The 18,633-nt window shown below is 45.3% G+C and overlaps 2 protein-coding genes across 5 annotated transcripts; both read right to left on the reverse strand.

Annotated features, from left to right (window-relative positions):
* Positions 1-1,327: 1,327 nt before the first annotated feature.
* Positions 1,328-13,564, reverse strand: lyn (LYN proto-oncogene, Src family tyrosine kinase). Of its 3 annotated transcripts, XM_086172619.1 has the most exons (14): positions 11,365-13,564; positions 10,967-11,070; positions 8,759-8,958; positions 8,338-8,380; positions 7,663-7,768; positions 6,897-6,995; positions 6,664-6,767; positions 6,431-6,580; positions 6,127-6,279; positions 4,918-5,100; positions 4,763-4,839; positions 4,531-4,684; positions 4,313-4,444; positions 1,328-2,081 (listed from the first exon to the last, which is right to left on the reverse strand). In XM_086172619.1, the coding sequence occupies exons 3-14, from the start codon at positions 8,864-8,866 to the stop codon at positions 1,879-1,881; spliced, it is 1,512 nt and encodes a 503-aa protein (XP_086028745.1). In that variant the 5' UTR covers positions 8,867-8,958; positions 10,967-11,070; positions 11,365-13,564; the 3' UTR covers positions 1,328-1,878. The 3 variants fall into 3 exon arrangements, with proteins under 3 accessions (XP_086028745.1, XP_086028744.1, XP_086028747.1); XM_086172618.1 differs by having other exon boundaries at positions 4,763-5,100; positions 8,759-8,837; XM_086172621.1 differs by lacking the exon at positions 8,759-8,958 and having other exon boundaries at positions 4,763-5,100.
* LOC147219336 (cAMP-dependent protein kinase inhibitor alpha-like) lies at positions 13,038-15,884 on the reverse strand. 2 transcript variants are annotated; one of them, XM_086172622.1, is made up of 3 exons: positions 15,720-15,884; positions 14,451-14,641; positions 13,038-13,695 (listed from the first exon to the last, which is right to left on the reverse strand). In XM_086172622.1, the coding sequence occupies exons 2-3, from the start codon at positions 14,611-14,613 to the stop codon at positions 13,622-13,624; spliced, it is 237 nt and encodes a 78-aa protein (XP_086028748.1). In that variant the 5' UTR covers positions 14,614-14,641; positions 15,720-15,884; the 3' UTR covers positions 13,038-13,621. The 2 variants fall into 2 exon arrangements, with proteins under 2 accessions (XP_086028748.1, XP_086028749.1); XM_086172623.1 differs by lacking the exon at positions 15,720-15,884 and adding an exon at positions 15,522-15,610.
* Between the last annotated feature and the right edge of the window lie 2,749 nt (positions 15,885-18,633).

Here is an 18,633-nt window from a genome sequence, read left to right on the forward strand (position 1 = left end):
GCTCTGGGTGGTCAAGGAGAGCTTCCAGATGATTGGATAACTTCAGCTAGTGTGACAGGTAGGAGAGTACTTAGTGTGTCATCTGGAAGGAAATGAGGAAGTGCAGGAGTATATACAGAGAAAGCGGTTAGCAAAGAAGAAGTGGGATACTGAGAGGACTGAGGAGAACAGACAGGAGTACAGGGAGATACAATGGTAAAGATAGAGGTAGCAAAGGCAAAACAAAGGGTGTACGATGACTTGTATGCTCGGTTGGACGGTATGGAGGGAGAGAATGATCTGTCGTGAGAGCATAGAATAGGTTGATGAAAATCTAAAGAGGTGGAGGTATGTGCTGGAAAGGAGAGGAATGAAAGTTAGTTGACAGAGTATATGTGTGTGAGTGAGAGGAATTCGTGTGGAACGGTGAGGCTACAGGGAGTGGAGATGAAGAAGTGGGAGGATTTCAGGTACTTGGGGTCAACAGTCCAGAGCAATGGAGTGTTTGGAAAAGAGGTGAAGAGACGGGTCCAAGCAGGTTGGAATGGGTGGAGAAAAGTGTCAGGGGTACGAAGAGATAGAAGACTATCAGCCAGAATGAAAGGAAAGGTGTACAAGACAGTGGTGAGACCAGCGACGATGTATGGACTAGAAACTGTTACAGTGACCAAAAGACAGGAGGCAGAGCTGGAGGTTGCAGAGATGAAGATGTTGAGGTTCTCTTTAGGAGTGACCAGGATGGATAGGATCAGGAATGAGTCTATCAGAGGGACAACACATGTTAGATGTTTTGGAGAGAAGGTCAGAGATGGTTGGGTCATGGACAGAGGAGGGATAGTGAATATATTGGTAGACGGATGCTGGAATTGGAGGAAGACCAAAGAGAAGATTTATGGAGGTAGTGAGAGAGGATATGAAGGAGTTGGTGTGAGACAGGATCCAGAGAATCGGGTTAGATGTAGAAGGTTGATTCACTGTGGCGACACCTGAAGGGAAAAGCTGAAAGGAGAAGGAATTTTGCAGATCTTTTTTAATTGTTTAATTATTTAAATCATTTTTTAAGATTTTTTTTTATCGATATCCATTTGTCCATTGTAGCTGTCAAAACACACAATACTATTTTGACTAAAGATCAAAATCAGTTTTTCAACTTTTTTGTTTACTTTATCCTACTTTCACTGTTTTTTAATTATATTTTTACTATCGTTCAACGTGCAACTTTACGCTATGACCACTAGGGGGCGCAGCAAGCACCCGAACCTTTGCAAATAATCAATATTGTAGTTTCTCATTCTTACGCTGAAATATAGTAAATTCACATCATAAAGATAAAAACACACAAAATATCTGTATGTATCCAACGGAGTGCGATTTACTAAATGCATCTTCAATTCATACAAAAAATGAAAGCGGTACAAAATACACAACTTGACACATTCAGTCCGGCAAGAACAGGAAATTCAACATTGATGTCCATGAGAAAGAGAAGAAAAAGGAAAGTGGAAGAACTTCAATATGAAGTAAACAATTAACACTTGACCCGTCCAGGCTGAACCAGGACCAGTGTTGCATCTCTGTTTTTAAATAATACACTGAATTTGTTGGCTCTTGTGCTCCTATCATCTGTGCAGAATTTATTTTAGATAAAATCATCAGTTGCTGTTGCGCTGCGAGGAGGACTTTAGCAGGGCTTTATTAAATGACAAAAACTATGTACAGCGATTTTCAAAATCCTCCCTCAGCAAAGCCCGCATTGAAATACAGACCAGAGGCTTCGGTGCGTTGAGTATTTCGATGATCGCAACCCACTAGCGAGCAGGATTGAAGGAAATACCAAAAAAAAAAGAAGTAGAATCTGTCTTCTGTACAAAGAGAACACGAGTCCCTGTCGGTGCAGCTCTAGGGTTCCTGCTGGTACTGGCCCTCGGTGGCCGTGTAGTAGTCGTCGAGGACGCTCTGCATGTAGTCGAAAGTGGGCCGGTCGTCCGGCTTGCTCTTCCAGCACGACATCATGATTTCGTAGAGCTCGGGGGGGCAGTTGTCGGGCCTCGGCATGCGGTAGCCGCGCTGCACCGACGACATCACCTCCACTTTTGTCATACCTGAGGAAAACACACACACTTTCTGTATGGACACACTCCTTAAGTCTTTGGAGGCGGCAAGAAAAAGTCTTGAGTTTGTTGAGTTTTTTTTAAAAAGGGCACGTTTGCTTGAACGAATGTTCATGGATCTACAATGCTGATACATGTGTTGCTCGGCAACATATAATCAGCCTTCTGCGTTTACAATGAATTTAAATTTAAATTCCAATTCACGCTTAGTATGATGTCACGCTCGGGTGTGAAGAAAGGACACGGAGACGTAATGCCTGTTGCAGAACCCGCATGGTGTGACGGCGAGAGCCAGGCAGCACAAAGTAACGGTCGACCGCAAAACTAGTTATTTCACTGACTTCCTGGATCGTCATACATGTACGTGTGTGTGTTTCTACTCATTCGCATAACAACTGCAGTTGGGAACTCGCCTCCCGAAGAGGAACCTCTTAGTTTCGAATCCTCGCAGGCAGCGAGAGACCACGACAGCGGTGTGTGTGACGCAAATGACTGAGACCGACGTCTTAAATGCCACCCACAAATACAAAACCTCGGCGCAGGAGAAGAGGAAGCAGACATAGTGGAAGCTGTCAAAGCGTTCATTTTCTGCCCGGCAGGAAAAATAAACCGTGGAGAATTTTCTCCGTGCGTCGCCTTGCCGTGTGAAGAGCCCCGCTAGCCGTTAGCTCGCTCTGGACTTATTCCGGCCAAAATGTGACGGTTCCTCTGCGAGCCCCGGAACCCCTCTGTGGCGAGGCAGGCCTGAGGAGCACAGACCTCTCCTTCTGCCCATTTCTAGCCGGTTCTGGAGGATTTTCTCGCAAGAAAACATCCGACCAGTGACCAGAAGAGATTTAAAAGTGGTGCTCCACAGTCCGAAGGCTGTCATGGCTGTGGCTCATGAGCTCCCGTGGAACTGTAGAAAGAGCCTGCCTTGAGGGAACGGAGGTCCTCGATCCTCGTCCCCATGTTGTCTGAATGCACCGAGAAACAGTCCAGTTCCTGAAAAGGCTCAAGTCAGTGCATAAAGTTCTTACAGTGTCGAAGGGTCTATTATTAGCATGAACGAATACATCCTTATTTTACCAACGGGTGGCCACTTCACATCTTGTAGGCTGTGAGGAAAAAATAATCTACGTTGGCCGTGTCTGAAAAATACAGACTGAAGCCATTTGCTTCAAATGTACAGTATTTATGTGTGCTTTGGTCCCAGCAGTGCGTGTCATAAAAGATGTGGAATATTATTCATAGCACCTGGTCCTCAAAGTTCCGCTTTCCAGACTGGACCACCAGGGTGCGGCAAACACGCCTTATTCTCGGCACCGTTTGCGCCACAACACCTCCCTGTTAGTTTCACCGCTTCAGTCTGTGCAAACTTTGAGCGTTGGGTAAATGGCCTCCGTCGCTGGGGCCTCAGGGTGCCGCGGCCGCTGAGCCATGACTGCTTCCTGTCTGCGTTGCTGAAGGGCTGACGGCGATGGCTGATGGCAACGTTCATCCCCTGGGGCTGCTAGAGGCCTCCAGAAGGTGGAGGAAAGGGTGGGCATCTTCTCAGCAAGAGGCTGTAACTCCACCGCTGAATTTGCATGTGAAGGACGACTGGAGTTCCACAGACCCACAGACTGGTGGTTTTTGCTCAATTTTTCATGCGGAATTAAAGTTCAGACACCTGTTTATCAACATGCCGGGCCGCCGGAGAGAACGTGTAGGCCTGAGGAAGGACACAGCTGTGCTGGCAGGAAGTCGCCGTGGCGGTACGAAAATGTACCCTTTGCACGAGGCAACAAACAGCGTTGACAATGTCAGCTTTTTGTACCCTGGGTAATAAATCGCAACAACCAGGTAACCTCTTCAAAATGGCTCCTAAAATGGCTTTTCTACCAGGGCGCTTCACAACTTCATGGTGCAAATCACCATGAAGGCCGAGGCTGCTAACAACCACCAGCGCTGCTACGGCTCCAGGCTAACTCACTATCTTAGTTCTTGGCGTCACGTGACACACCCTGTGACTGAATGCCAAACACCACCGGGTCATCGGGGTGTACGGCTGGGTGAATACTCGAAATCACAGCGTAGACTATTTTTATACCGAGAACAGAAAGAAGAAGTAGGAGAAAATAACACGAGAGATGGAAAAATTAATCATGTAGCAGCTAATATTAGCAAAACAAGTGGTCAAGCTAATCAAGGGAGCACTGCTCTGTTCCACTAGCGGCACGACAACAATAATAACTGCTCACCCGGGTAGGGGATCTTCCCCAGCGTGATGATCTCGTAGAGCAGAACGCCGAAGGACCACATGTCCGACTTGATGGTGAAGGAGCCGTAGTTGATGGCTTCCGGGGCCGTCCACTTGATGGGGAATTTGGCGCCTGCGGGCGACAGACGGGCCGGCGTTACCGAACCCCTCTGATTTGGTTCGGACAGGATGAAGACAGTAAATACCAGGTGGACTCACCCTCTCTGGCCGTGTACTCGTCGTCACTGATGACCCTCGCCAGGCCGAAGTCGGCGATTTTGCACAGCAGGCTCTCGGAGACCAGAACGTTGGCGGCCCTCAGGTCCCGGTGGATGTAGTTCTTCTTCTCGATGTACGCCATGCCCTCCGCTATCTGCCAGGACACCGCAGGGGGATCTTCACCGCCGCAATAAATCGATAACAAAAACAATTTAAAAAAAATGCAACTTACCTGGGCGGAGAAGTCGATGAGTTTGGGCAGCTGGAGGCCACAACCCATCTCGCTCTTCAGGAAGTCCAGCAGGCTGCCTGCGGGCGGGAGGACAGGAAACACAACCGTCATCTTCCCCGAGGAGCGGGTTCCTGGGGCGGCGCCGCCATCCTCACCGTTGGCCATGAACTCGGTGATGATGTAGATGGGTTGGATCTTGGTGACGACGGCGTAGAGGCGCACCAGCCTGTCGTGCTGCAGCGTCTTCATCACGTTGGCCTCCTCCATGAAGGCCTCCACTGTCATGGTGCCCGGCTTCAGCGTCTTCACCGCCACCTTGGTGGTGTTGTTGTAGTAGGCTGAGGAGGAGAACTTTGCGGTTGGAAAAAACTTGACAGGAAGAGACTGAGATGCTTTTTCCCAAATCCAGATCGTAAGACGACGTCGGAGACAAAAACCAATGAAAAATGGCGCCGAAGGAGCAACCTCACGATTGGCCAGTCGTCCTCGGCGTGGAGTCCTGCATCGCTGTTTCCGAATGCAAAGTGACAACAGAGTGTATTTTAAAACGCTTGTTTTCTGAATGGAGTTTGGTGTTGGGTCCTAGCGGGGAAAAGCTCAACTCATATAAAGGCCATCCCTTAACACCCGCTCGTCCTTTCAGATGACAGTTTCACTGCTGCTTCAGAATCAGAAGAATCTAGAACATCAGGCACTGACCTGAGGCTTGTTTTTCTCAGACACAGTTTGCACTTCCTGGTTTGATATGTGAACTGGAACTGCGGTGTTTCCTGGCAGTCCGGCCCCAAAACCCTAATCTAACTCATGTTGCATTCCCGACCTCTAGATCTGAATTGCGTGTCCGTCACCGAGTGTGTGAGGTGTGTGTAGTGCAAGGGCGCGCTTGCGTTTCCCCTCAGCAGAGTGACCCGATTTGAAAAAGGTCAAGTGTTTTACAATGCAGCCTCGACTTACGAGTGCATCAACTCACAGGTTTTCCGAGATATGAACCGTCGCCGTGTTTTTCATTTTTTGCTTCGTGAGAGTTTGACACAGACGGCCGCCGCCGGCGGTCACCAGGCAAGAGTTGTACAGGAATGTTAACAGATGAGCTAATCAATACTTCACTAATGCTTGACAGGGCCACTATCACCCCTGGCCTACTTCCTGCAGAGATCACAACGCCGATTCCCCACAGCGTCTGTCCGAGACTCACGTGGCCGCTTCTGTTTCTTTTTCCTCCCGGCTCTGACTAAACATCCCGAGATTGATGCGACCTGTCGGGCGAGAGGGGCTCAAGAGTGGTCTGCTGTGTTCAGAGGAAGAGTACAGGTTGGGTATATTGGGGCCACGGCGTCTGAGAGAGGGAAGCGGTTCGTACTGACCCATCCAGACCTCGCCGAACTGTCCCGCTCCCAGCTTCTTCACCATCTTGATCGAGTCCTTGGAGATCTCCCAGGCGTCTTTGTCCCACGGCTTCTGGGCCTTGGGCTTCACGCAGGGACGGTCCAGTTTACGGCAGAGCCCGTCCGCTTTGTCTGGAGACAGAGACGGGGATCCATTTCATTGTCCGAAAACACCCAAAAATTTCACACGAGATAAGTCACATCATGCTAGCCAGGCTATCTAGTTCTCCCTCTGTTCCGGCCGGCGCTAACCGCTAGCGCACAGCTGCGCTAGCTGACGTACTGTGGTAGTGTTTGATCATGCTGTTGATGTCGGGGAAGGAGATCCTGGGGGAGATGTAGTACCCTCCGTTATCAAGCATCCTGATCTTATAGTGTTTCACCGAGTCGGCCCCCTGGGTGTCCGTGTCTCGGATGGACAGGGAGTAACTTCCTGCGGTCAGAGAAAAAAGAAGGACGGGCGATCAAACATGTGAGTGAAGCTGCGTTGGCGCTGTGGAGTGCTTGTGAAAGTACCTTTTGAGGTTTCGCTCTCCCTGATAAGAAAAGACCCGGGTTTGTTGGCGGGCGCCATCAGCTGCCGCTCGGCGTCCTTCCTTGTGATGTCTTTGAAAAACCAGCTGCAGAGAAGAACGGACAGGGGGGGGAAAGTGTTTCTCCCACATACGGCACATTCACGGGAGAGCGGGGGATTTACATGCGTTTGATCCCGCCGTCAGATTACATCTTGGAGATTAACGTTGACTCACTCCATTGTCTCCATGGTGTCTGCTTGGGCGACGTAGTTGGACGGGATGAAGCCTTGTTTGTTTGTGGTCAGGGACATCGCCTTCCACCATTCGCCGTGTCTGGGGGCGGGAATCGGGAACATGACTTTCCGGACAAATCCAAATGTCTGGGACACACTTTATTTACGTATTTGCTTATCTGATTGATGGACGCCGATCAGCGATACTGCTAAATACAAATGCAAGACAGAAATACCGTAAATACAAATAGTCGAGTAGAAGGGTCAGATGGTATTTTCATAAAGCTTAGAAATGGTCACAGTTCTGGCTTGTCGTGAGTCACTGTTCAGGGAGAGGCCGGAGGGGGGAAACACAGGCACTTACAGTTTTGTAAGGAAATCCATTCAGACTCCTCACTTCCTTTTTAGGGTTTTTAATGTTTAACAGGGACGAAGGCGACCCAACTCGAGGCCCTGCTGTCACGGTGCCGTGCAGAATTCCAACGGGGGCTACGCTAGCTTAACACTGGAATCTGACCTATCTGTCACTTTTGACTTTGACTTCCTGGATTGAAACGCCTGACGAGCGTTCTTTTTTGTTCTTAAACACGTCTTACGGAGAGAAACGGGAAGCTGAGGTTGGTGGGAGGCTGAGGGAGTCACTATGGCGTCTTTTTAGCTTGAAAATACTTACAATGGGCTCTCAATTAAGCAATGCTCTTTAACTGGTAGCGTTACTTCTATTTAATCTAATGAGCAGGTAGCTATTAGCATCATCGGGCACTCACTCCTCCAGGACTTTCAGCTTCTCTCCTTTCTTGAACCCCAAGTCGTCGTCGTGAACGGCTTTGTACCCGTAGAGGCCGACCACTGTTTTGCCGACCGTGCTTTTTTCTGGGAGAGGAGAGAGAAAGTTTCACAAGCAGGTTAGATATTAAAGAGGGTGACTCGGGTGGCTCGAATGACTGCTCCAACGGCAGGACTCCTCTGCTCTGGGACATTTATTGACACGGGGCAAGACGTGAATCGTCAGTTTCCCCCACTGGATTTCCCGTTGGTTTTTCCCTCCTAAATGATCCATCGGACAAGCAATGAACGCCGCCAAATTCATGCTAACGTCTCAGTGCAAATCCAATGAACCATGACACACAATATTTACTTATTTGTGAGAAGAAACTCAAGTGACGAAGTACATCTGCAACTATATTCCTAGCTCTGACGCTAAGACTGATTAGCAAAGTATGTACCATGTGAATGTTGAAGCATGTGATCATAGTTGCGCAGGAAAAGGGAGCGGCAGCCATGTTTGATTTAGCTAGCGCTCGCCCTAAAATATCACATTAGCCACTTGTCAATTTGTTCATTCAGTGACAGAAATAGGATATCGCTCCTGGCTTGTAAGCTAGCGACATGCGAACTTACGGTCATTGCCTTTTCAAAATAAGAAAAGAAGACAAGCTCACCTTCCATCTTTTGAAACCTCTGGCCGGGAAGCAGCATGTTGTTCTGCAACGACAGGCCAGGAATGTAAACAAACAAACAACGAAGAATGCTATTAAATACCCCTAACATTTAAGGGCGCTCTGAAGGGTAGCCGGCTTTTGGGGTTTGTTTCATAAGTTTTTTGTTAATTTGTGCCAGTTCATTTATTCATATATCTGCACTCAGGGTTGCGGGGGTGAAGCACATCCCAGCTGTAATCGGACAAGGTTGCCGGTCCATCACAGGGACACAAATGGAGACATCCAACCATTCACCCTCTCATTCATAAGTCTGGACAAATGGGGTCCCCAATATCCTCCTGCATGCTTTTGGGCTGTGGGAGGTTAACTCTATTAACTTTTTATTTTGGAGGTGCGGCCTGTGACTTTCTGCGGCTCTTACCATCTGATGGCCGGTCTTGTCCTCCGCCCCTCCGCTCACTCCGTGGTTCATCTTGGACTTTCTGCAGCCCATCGTCGCCCTGGGAGGGTACGAGTTAGAGTCACACATTTACGTCGGATGTTATGGAGACGTCGGGGTTGTTTTTCCGAGACTCATTTTTGTCCCTCTCCGTCGCTCTCAAATGTACATGGTGGCGCCTCCTAGTGGCAGCAAAGGTGAACGACAGCGGCCGTTGTAGAAACATTATGGAGCCCTGATGCGGGACGAGACTCTTGTATTCGGAGATGAAACCCTTAAATCCTTTTTTTTTTGTAAGAGCCTTACAGAATGCTGGAGATGAGAACAACACTTTTGAATTCCAACTTCCAACTGCATAGAGTCTACACTGTTGGAATTTTTAAATTTCCAAAGTTCATAGAGGGGATATGTCACTTTTTTTTTAGCGCAAGCTGTTAGCACTTGCCGGATTAAAGATGCGTGATTCTTTTTTTTCCAGACGGTTGATCTTTTCATTGAATTTCCAAGTAAGTAATGTAAATGATTCTGGTATTTTGATTCCAGGTATAGATTATACAAAAACCATGACACGTGAATACTGTGTTATTCATATGGCCACCTTCTACTGATTTATATCGCGTGAACGCTGACTCACATGGTGTACTTATTACGTAATGCAGTGCTATCACTATAATCCAAGTAACGAATCAACAAAATCTGCTCTAAAACCTGCAAACAACGCAGTTCTCTGAGGCACTTAACAGTTGGCTGGAAAAAAACAAAACAAAAAAGAACTGAAGGTACCAACGAGCTAAATGATAACAACGACAGGTGCAAAAATATTTAAAAAATAGCGTATTTGCGTTGTCTTTGTATATGTGTCCTCATTTGAGGAGAGGGAGCTGCATCAAGACCCAGTGGCTTCGAACAAGTACTTCATAATGGGGCACTTATGCTGATTTTATTTCTACTTCGCCCAATCAAACTAAGGCGGCAATCTCCTGCCAGATTCATCGCGGCACTCAGAAATTTAACTTTGAATCAAAGAAAGTCGTCATTGCTCCTCCACCTCACAGCAAGACGACTCAGGGTAGGATTCCCACAGGCGTGAGGTCCCGCCAAGGTTCTTCAGGTTCCTCCCACAGGGCAAAATAAAAGCAGGAGGTTCATCTGGGCAATTCACCTGAATTGCCCAGATGAACCTCCAGATGGATGAACGCATGGGTGGCTGTGTGTCTATATGTGGCCCTGTGATTGGTCAGGGTGAACGCCGCTTCTCGCCCAATGACAGCCGGGATAAAGTCCAGCCTCCCGCGGCTCAGAGTGCAGGATAAATGGTATGGATAATGAATGAATGGATGTGTCAAACAAATTATATCAGTAATAGTGTTTTCTTACTGATAGGTGGAGTGTGTTTCAGCTAACTGGGATGAGGGTGTTGACAGTAAATTAACAAATCAACAGAGAAGGTTTTTAGGGAGGGGTTGTTAGTTAGCCAAATGAAAGCTTTCTCACTCTTTATGCCTCGGTTGTATTCTTAACTTGACAGTCAGCAAATAGCCGGAAACTGACAGCATTAAGAGATTAGAACACACACACACACAGTTTCTGAACACAAGTGTGAACTTCCTCCTTTGCTTAGAGGCTGTGAGGCAGCAGGGTGTGAAAAAAAAAAACACATTAAAGGATGATTTAAAAAAACAACTTTATGTGGATCCTTTTTGTTTTTACTCTTATATGTAACAAACATCTGAACCGCTTTCTTACTGACCTTCACCAGGTTAAATTCTGAACCCTTTGCCAAATATTCTTACCTTCGGCGACTCTGTTTTTTCGAAAAAATAATTTTTTCCAACCCCCCTTAACTTTTAGAATTTTCTTTTGAATCATCATTTTTTCATTTTACGATTGATTTTTTTCAGCTCATTTCTGGAGAATCCAACTTCTTTTGTTCGTTCTGACCTGATTTTCCATGAAACTGCTTCAGATTTTTAGCCGGCATATATCAATACATGACTATTGACATAAAATCAACAATAACCAGTACATATATATGTATGTATATGACTTTTAGATATGCATCAATGGATTTCCCCTCTTTTCGTGAGACGGCGGTACGGTTAAAATCATGAATTAATGTAGAAGCCAGCCGCGGGGTTCTCGAGCCGTGACCCCCTGGTTCTCGGCGGGCCTCCGCCTGGTTCTACTCACCTCTCGGCCAGTGGCTCTGTGCTGCCGGAGGTGGAGACCTCTCTCCCGAACGTTCAGTCCTCGGAGCCCTGGCGGCGGTTCATCGCTCGGCGGCCAGGCGTGGACTGTCGCAGCCGCCAGAAAGAGGAACTTCAGGGAAACTGGCTGGGTTCTTTTTTTTTTCTCCTGTTCTTTCTAAAACTTCCTGGTATGATTGTCTAATGATTATTTGCATGTGCGCGCACACACACACACACACACACACACATACACACTGACACACACACTCACACGCATGCACAATCTCATTGACCATTAAAACCACAGAAAGACATGCCATCCAACCCGCGTGGACAGCTGCCAGCATCTTCTAACTCTATGGTCCTAAAGGTTTTCACGCAGCGACGTGAAGACCTGACCTGCTCTGCCGCCTGCTGACGGAGCTGCAGAAGCACACTCGGGTCAGTGGACGCTCCTTTATTTGGCTCGAATGCTGACCGTGAGGGGTGGAAAAGATGCACCTGGACGGACAGTACAGTCACATATATGGGGGGAAGAAAAAAAAAAGAGCAAATCATGCACGGCTCTTTGTACATGTTCACACAGTGTTGCTGATGGGAGGGGGTTGCTTTTCAAAGAGGGAGGTGACTTTGCGAATTTCAACAGTTCTGAAAAGTTCATGCGTTGCCTCACTGGGGATGATTATTATCGGACGGATCTCTCGCGTCAGGCCCTTCTGTAGAAGTCGATGGATTTGCTGGAGGGTTTGCTGACGACCATGGAGGTGGCGGATCTACACATTTTCCAGGTGAAGAGAGGGAACTACTTCTTCGTTCTTGCTGGGAGTAAGAAGGGGAGCTGCTCAAAACCCCAGGCGTTTGAAATAGCCAGGGATTTCAAATAAACGGTAGAAATAAGCAAAGAGCTGCATAGAATAACATGTAATAAAATAAATATTTGGGAATCTGTGAAGAAAATCAATCCGACCCCATTAAATAGGAACAATCCCACAAGTAAGATAAAATAAATAAAAGGAACCAAAATCCAGTTAAAATCAGACATGGCTGACAAAAAAAAATCATTCAAACGTGCCAAGATGTTGACAAATATCAAATCACTGAAAAATGGCTTTTCAAAAACACAACGGGGAACCTTGAACCAACCGTTTTGAATCGGACAAGAAATCTACACCTCTAACCAGTGAGGATGTAGAAGTTCAGGCGATGTTATACTCGGCAGCCTGGTGAGGAAGATTCTCTTCCGACTTCCAGCAAGAAAAACAACAAGTGTATTCGTCACGACGCCCCGACGACTCCTTGAAGCGTTGATTACATCGTTGTAGAAAAGTTAAAAACACACACATTAAAAGGACCGGGATGGAATGTTCTGGGGGCTTCTCGCCGCAGACTTCAGGACGACCCCGATTCCAGATCTGAATAAATATGCACCGTATCATCAATTCTCCTGTGTTTATATTTTTACAACAGCTGCATGTGAGCACCGTCCCGGCAAACTGTGCAGGGGATCTAATTTCAAAATGAGAGCGCTGATCGCAGATCTGATTGGCTTGTATCCAGTCACGGCTGGACGTCGTTGACGTTTAGTTAAATCCAGGTCGTGATGTCAGCCGGGGGACGTTTCCACTCCGATCCTGACAACTGACGGTGGTTATTGGGTTGTTTTCATGTTTGGAAGACGTTGGATTCCAGTTCAGATGCCGGTTTTGTTGGTATTTAGGTTTTGACTGGGTTTTTACATAAAAACCGGCATAACATCGACGTCCCTCTGTCGTTAGAGGTTCCCATGCAGCTGGTTTGTGAGTCTATTCAACAGTATCATGTGTCAGAATGAGTTTAACGACAATACAGTATTTCCAGCAATGCAGCTAAAAATACCGGCTGATATGATTTCTGATTTTTTTTCCCTTGCACCTTGTCAAACATCAGGGATCTGATCACACTCATTTAGGGAGAACTCAAATGCTGAAATTCTGGAGCCTGGACGATTGTAAAGCACTGAAAACCAACTGGTTGTGTTTCTGCTGACAGATTCCCCTGAATGCCCAAACGCTGGTCCTTTCAATCAAAGCATATTTCTTCTTTTTTTATCCTTAAATCCAGTAAAATGCATTTGCTTCACTACTAGTGGATTCAAGCTGCTGCTTTCAGCACCAACATATTCATGCCTGGGCTTCACCCTCCTGCAGCGATGGGAAGCAGTGGAGTGTTCAGGGTCCCGCTGCAGACAAGCAGTCCTAAATTTAGTACCGTCGGTTTAAAAGGAAGCACCAACTATCAGGTAGCTGTATGAGCTCTATCAGCGTCACTATGTCCCACGGTGTCCCAGTGCACTTGAAAATGGGTTGTCCGTCCTTTGTCTCTTCAAAATTCTCATCATCCCGTCCTTGTTTTTACTTTTCTATTTATTTAATCAGTGACAAAGACAGGTGGAGAGTTCAGGTTCACACCGACGGTGCTCAGCGGCTGGACGTCGGCGCCTGTGAGTCTCGGGACAGGAGGACAGACGAGTCACAGCGAGTAGCGGGTGGTCACTTCCTCAGCGGTGACGTGGAGACGTCTCGATGGGGCTGATTACCCTCTGGCTACCATCCCCATCCGAAGGAAGGGCTCAGCAACTGTGGCGCCGGCGGCGCCAATCCATCCTGGCTGCAGCAGGTTAGCTGTTCCTCTGCTCCGCCTCCCTCTGAGCCGAGGAGGACGAGCCCTGGCTTTCCTCAGCGTCTTCTCCATCTGTCACACAGAAAACAAGGGAAACTTTTTATTTCATTTGCATGATATATTTGCAGAAATACTGAAACTCAAGAAAGACAGATTTAATATTTACATCCATATATGGATCATTGCTTGGTCAAACCTTGGATTTAGTTCTTGTCCTAAAGTTAACAAGAACTTTCTGAAAATTTGCCAGAACAATTACCCAATAATATAAACAACAAAACTGTAAAATGGCGTTTTATAATTAATTGAAAACACAATACCAGCGAAAACATACAAAACTTAAGGGAGAATTTCAGATACATATTTCTCGCCAATGAAACATTCTCAAAAATTAGAGACAAAGAAACAAGGAAAGCAAACAGTTCATCAAATTCAGATCTGCGACTAAAATAAAGATCACAGTTTGAAATTTATGGTTGTGACATTTTTTAAGGATGATTAATTACTTATTTTTATATTGTTTTAGGAAATTCAAATATTTGGACTTGTTAATGTTTGTCGGGTTTAGTCTGCGTTCATACAAACTTATCGGCAGATTATGACTGAATGTTTGTACATCTGGTTTCAACCACTAGGGGCTAACCAAGAGCCAGGATCCACCGCACTCATTGAAATAATAATAATAGTTTTTTGTAGTAGTTTTTGTTTGACAAATAAACAGTCCGATGCGTGATTTAACAGGAGCTGAGACTCCCCCTGCTGGTCTTAACAAATAACTCTCGCTGAAAACGGACAAAAAAGGCCAAGGCAGAAGCAGGAGGATGTACCTCCCCCTCCGGCGTTGATGTGCAGCTGGGACAGGGAGAGGGTGAGGGGCAGCTCGCGGCCCTCCTGGTCACTGGGGCTCTGGAGGATATCGTGCAGGGCGTTCCTTCGCCCCGTCCTGCCGGAGGCGATGAAGTCTGCGTACGTGACCTCAACATCAGACATTTCTCTGGCATCATTCACACAGCGACACCTGCGATGAGCAGCAGATACAGTATATCAAATACCCTACAATTGAAGATTTTTGGGGGGTATTCATAAAAACTGACATTCAATTTTACCACCATTGTTGCCTTTGGCAAGTTCATCAAGGTTTTCAAAATCAATGCAAGAAAAATTGCAGTTTGCCACCTATAGAGATTCCAAATTAAAATTAAAATAATTTCAATACAATTGATAAATAATTAACTGTGATCGAGACGTCTGCAGAAAACATTGACTCCTCGAGAAGTTGCAAAAAACGCACACAAAATGACTTGGAAATTGTACAAAATGCATTTGAAGCAACCTCACTTTCCGTCAATGAGGAAATAATAATAATACTTTTTATTCAAGGTGCCTTACTTGACACTCAAGACATACACATATACACAAAATACAGATATAAAAGGAACAATAATAGATAATAAGTGAAAACAAACTGGTACAAAAAATATGAAAATATCAAGTATTAATTTTAAACAGCTCAATTTAACATTAGATGATTACAAAAAAAGAATTTTAGTAATCTGGCTTGTTTGCCAGATTTATTTACGGTATTCCATTATTATTCTGTGATTGCCATGTAGGTCTTGCCAAGCCTTCATTAACATTAGAGGAAACCAACAAATACTATTATATTGCCTGCAAAAATCACAATGTATATTCTTATCAAAAGAAGACTCCTTTATTTCTACCCTACATCACTGAGACATTATTATTTTTACATTTAGACCCATTCTGCCGTTTCTTAGCAAATCACTGCTCATTAGCATCAGCTGTGTTAATTAGCGCTAGCATGCTAGCTCGCTGATGGAAGCCGGTCTGACTCGACGCCACAACTGCCATTTTAACCCCCTCCCCACAAACCTCACCTCGATAATAATTTATTGAACGAAAAATAACCCCTGCTTCGAAAACACCCTTCCCACAACGGATGAGGCCGAACAAGGAGGCCCCTCTCTTTCGGTAAGCTAGTAAAAAAAAAAATCTTAACCACCGTAGAAAGGTCCGGCCGCTAGCCGCGTGACGTCACCGCCCGTGTTTCCGTCATGTGTCAGCGTTTTTCCTACCTCCGGCTCGCCTGTGGTGCTGCAGGACAGTCAAGGGAGCCGGGCCTGGCATCTTAAATCCGGGATAAACCATCGGGGAAAACCGAATCGAAGCGTTACTTCGGTGCTATTAAAAAAGGGGGGGGGATAACTGAGTTAGTCGGTTGGGATGCTCGGGTAAAGTCCTCGGTCTTCCCGTCTCCTCCGCTACGGGCCCCTCACGGCTTCCTCCTTCTCAGCCAATGAGCGGCCGGGAGAGCCGTTCCTGCGCGCTGATTGGACCGTGTGCCACAAAAGGATGCGAGGACGCTGAGCTCAGCCCGGCCGTGTGATGCCTTCACGGTACCCAAAGAATAATAGGACATTAAAACGCCGAATTGTTGCTGGTTTTCTTGATTAAAATTAAAATTAGAATAAAAAAAAATGGTTTGAACGTGAGCCTTAAGTTGGTTGTTCACGAAACACAACATATCGAACACCGGTAGGTTTAAATAAATCAAAATAGACGACTCGTATATGAATATTTTTTAATTTCCACAACAAATCTTGCATCTTTCTATATAGATAGTTAGCAAGATGGTCCCTGGTTTCCTTTGTGTGTCGAATCAGGTTTTCCCCGTGTCTGCATCCAGGCTCCACCTGCATGTTTTCGGACCGTTCTTTGGAGACTCTAAATTGCTCAGACGTGTGAATGAGAGGATGAACGGTTGTATGCAAGATTGGCGACCAGTCTGAGGTGAACCCTGCCACTGCTTATGATAGTTTCGGTGTGTGTATACATTAAGAATGACCGTTTCCTTCGGGGAACAAATCACCTGCTGTCATCTAACCCCTCTTCTGCTGCTTCCTCTCCTCTCACAACAACTAACTTCCTTCCCTCTTTCCCTCCATCCCCTAATCCCCCCTTTGGTCTTCTTCAACGTCTCCAACCTGGCAGTTTCAACCTCAACCTGTGCATTTTTGGATCCACACATCCGCTAATCATCCTAAAAGAAATATCCAATTGGGAAGAATTTCATAGATATTTACAAAAAAGTCGCCAAGAAAACCACCATAGGGTTACGATGCTATAGCATCTTTACTTTGAGGTGCAGAACCTGCAACCCTTGATGCAAAATGAGGATGGAGAACATCAGACATAGAGGAAAATAGCAAGTTTTTAAAGTTTCAAAGTTCATTGTCAGCTTTTTTGTCAATTTCTCCGCATGTGCAGGATGAGCAGAGGAATCGAGAAGATATTTCTCACAATCCCACGGTATCATGAAATTAACAATATAATAATAATGATAATCAAGTGTAAATTAGCAGGGAAAGGCACCAGTACACGAAACAGTAAACATTGAAATCCGAGATAAGAAGTATTTATATTTGACGGCATGAGAGAATAGCAGCAGAGGTTTGTTTTTTTGTGTAGAGTTTAGTGCAAAGGCCAGTAGGAAGTACCATAATGGTATACAGGACTGTCTCAGAAAATTAGAATATGGTAATAAAGTTCTTTATCTTCTATAATGCAATTAAAAAAACAAAAAATAATTTGTCATGATATTCTAATATTTTGAGATTGGATTTTTGAGTTTTCTTAAGATATAAGCCATATTAAAATAATAAAAGGCTTGCAATATTTCAGTTGATTTGTAATGAATCCAGAATGTATGAATTTTTTTTTGTTTTTCTAATTGCATTACAGAAGATAAAGAACTTTATCACAATATTATAATTTTCTGAGACAGTCCCGTACGGTGCAATAGCAGCATGACAGGTTTTCTCAGGTGCCGTCCACTTATTGTTGACATCTGAATTTGCACTTTCTTTTCAACATGCACATCCTGAGAGTAGTGTTTACATTTCCCTGCGCTGTTCAAATCTCTGCACATATTTTATTGTTTTGTTTTACCTCCTATCTGGCTTCACTGTGGACAGCAAAGTGAGAATTGCACGGGGAAACAACACACATGCAGTTTCCCCTTTTCACCTCATGGTGGCGCTGTTGTTTGCAGAAATGATGCACTCACAGTCACTTGACCAGAGGCTCTGATTCTTAGTGAAGCTCAGTGAGGATGATTCACTGACACGCAGGAAAAACCAATGTCTTGGAAGTGGATTTAATCGCATCGTCGCATCCTGTCACACACACACATAGATCTGTGCTCACCAAACACTTGTCAGAGCGTGTGAAAACAGTCTCGTTTGACATGAAAATCTCAGCTTTCAGCAAAACAAACTCCGTCATGCTGACGCTTCGGCGTGGATCCAGAGGCCCCGAGTGGAAAAACCTCCTCCTGAAATTCTCGTAGCGCTCCTTGGATTCGTCGCTACATCACAAAAGACAGATAATAAGAAAATGAATTCTACTTTTTTGCAAATGAAGCGTCACACATTTACCGAAAAGGTAAACAAGACAAATAGACGGTTTCCAGGATCACATCTTGTTTCTGCATAAATAAAACATGTAAAATTCAAGGTCTACAGGACACACTGACAAATGTAAATTATCTAACCCATATCATAGCATATATTAACTGTATAAATATGTAACTGAAAATGTTTTTAGTTTTAAAACTTCTGTCAATTTAGACAATTTTATAATGGCATTATTGCGTGCTAGTTTTCTTTATATGTATGCGTTTTTCTAAAAAAAAAAGTCCCTATATAATATTTATACATACATTTAGAATATAAATTATGTGTGTGTTTGTGTGTGTGTGTGTGTGTGTGTGTGCGCATGGATTTATGAAAATTTCAGGGGCAGCGGGAAAAACCTGTCCTTTAACCAGCGGCATCTCCAATGGGGAGGGGGCTCAGTTGCCATGGAAACGCCACCTTATCTCCACCATTTGCGGTAGAAAGTTTTCATCGGCATGCGTTCAGGAAGTTTTGAAAAAAATAAAAAAATAAAACAATTAAAAAAAAAAAAACTGCTGCAGACAGCTTTTGC

The sequence above is a fragment of the Fistularia commersonii genome, chromosome 25, assembly GCF_037954325.1.
Source record: "Fistularia commersonii isolate RoL2024-O1a breed Wild chromosome 25, RoL_Fcom_v1.0, whole genome shotgun sequence".
Classification (NCBI taxonomy): domain Eukaryota; kingdom Metazoa; phylum Chordata; class Actinopteri; order Syngnathiformes; family Fistulariidae; genus Fistularia; species Fistularia commersonii.

Excerpts from the sequence above, each read along its gene's own strand:
- lyn (XM_086172618.1), bottom strand. The coding sequence starts at position 8,830 with ATGGGCTGCAGAAAGTCCAAGATGAACCACGGAGTGAGCGGAGGGGCG. Across the intron at positions 7,769-8,337 it reads GAGGTTTCAAAAGATGGAAG|AAAAAAGCACGGTCGGCAAA; the intron begins GTGAGCTTGTCT and ends CTCCTCTCCCAG. Across the intron at positions 5,101-6,126 it reads GTTCGGCGAGGTCTGGATGG|CCTACTACAACAACACCACC; the intron begins GTCAGTACGAAC and ends TCTCCTCCTCAG.
- LOC147219336 (XM_086172622.1), bottom strand. The coding sequence starts at position 14,613 with ATGTCTGATGTTGAGGTCACGTACGCAGACTTCATCGCCTCCGGCAGG. Across the intron at positions 13,696-14,450 it reads CATCAACGCCGGAGGGGGAG|ATGGAGAAGACGCTGAGGAA; the intron begins GTACATCCTCCT and ends TCTGTGTGACAG.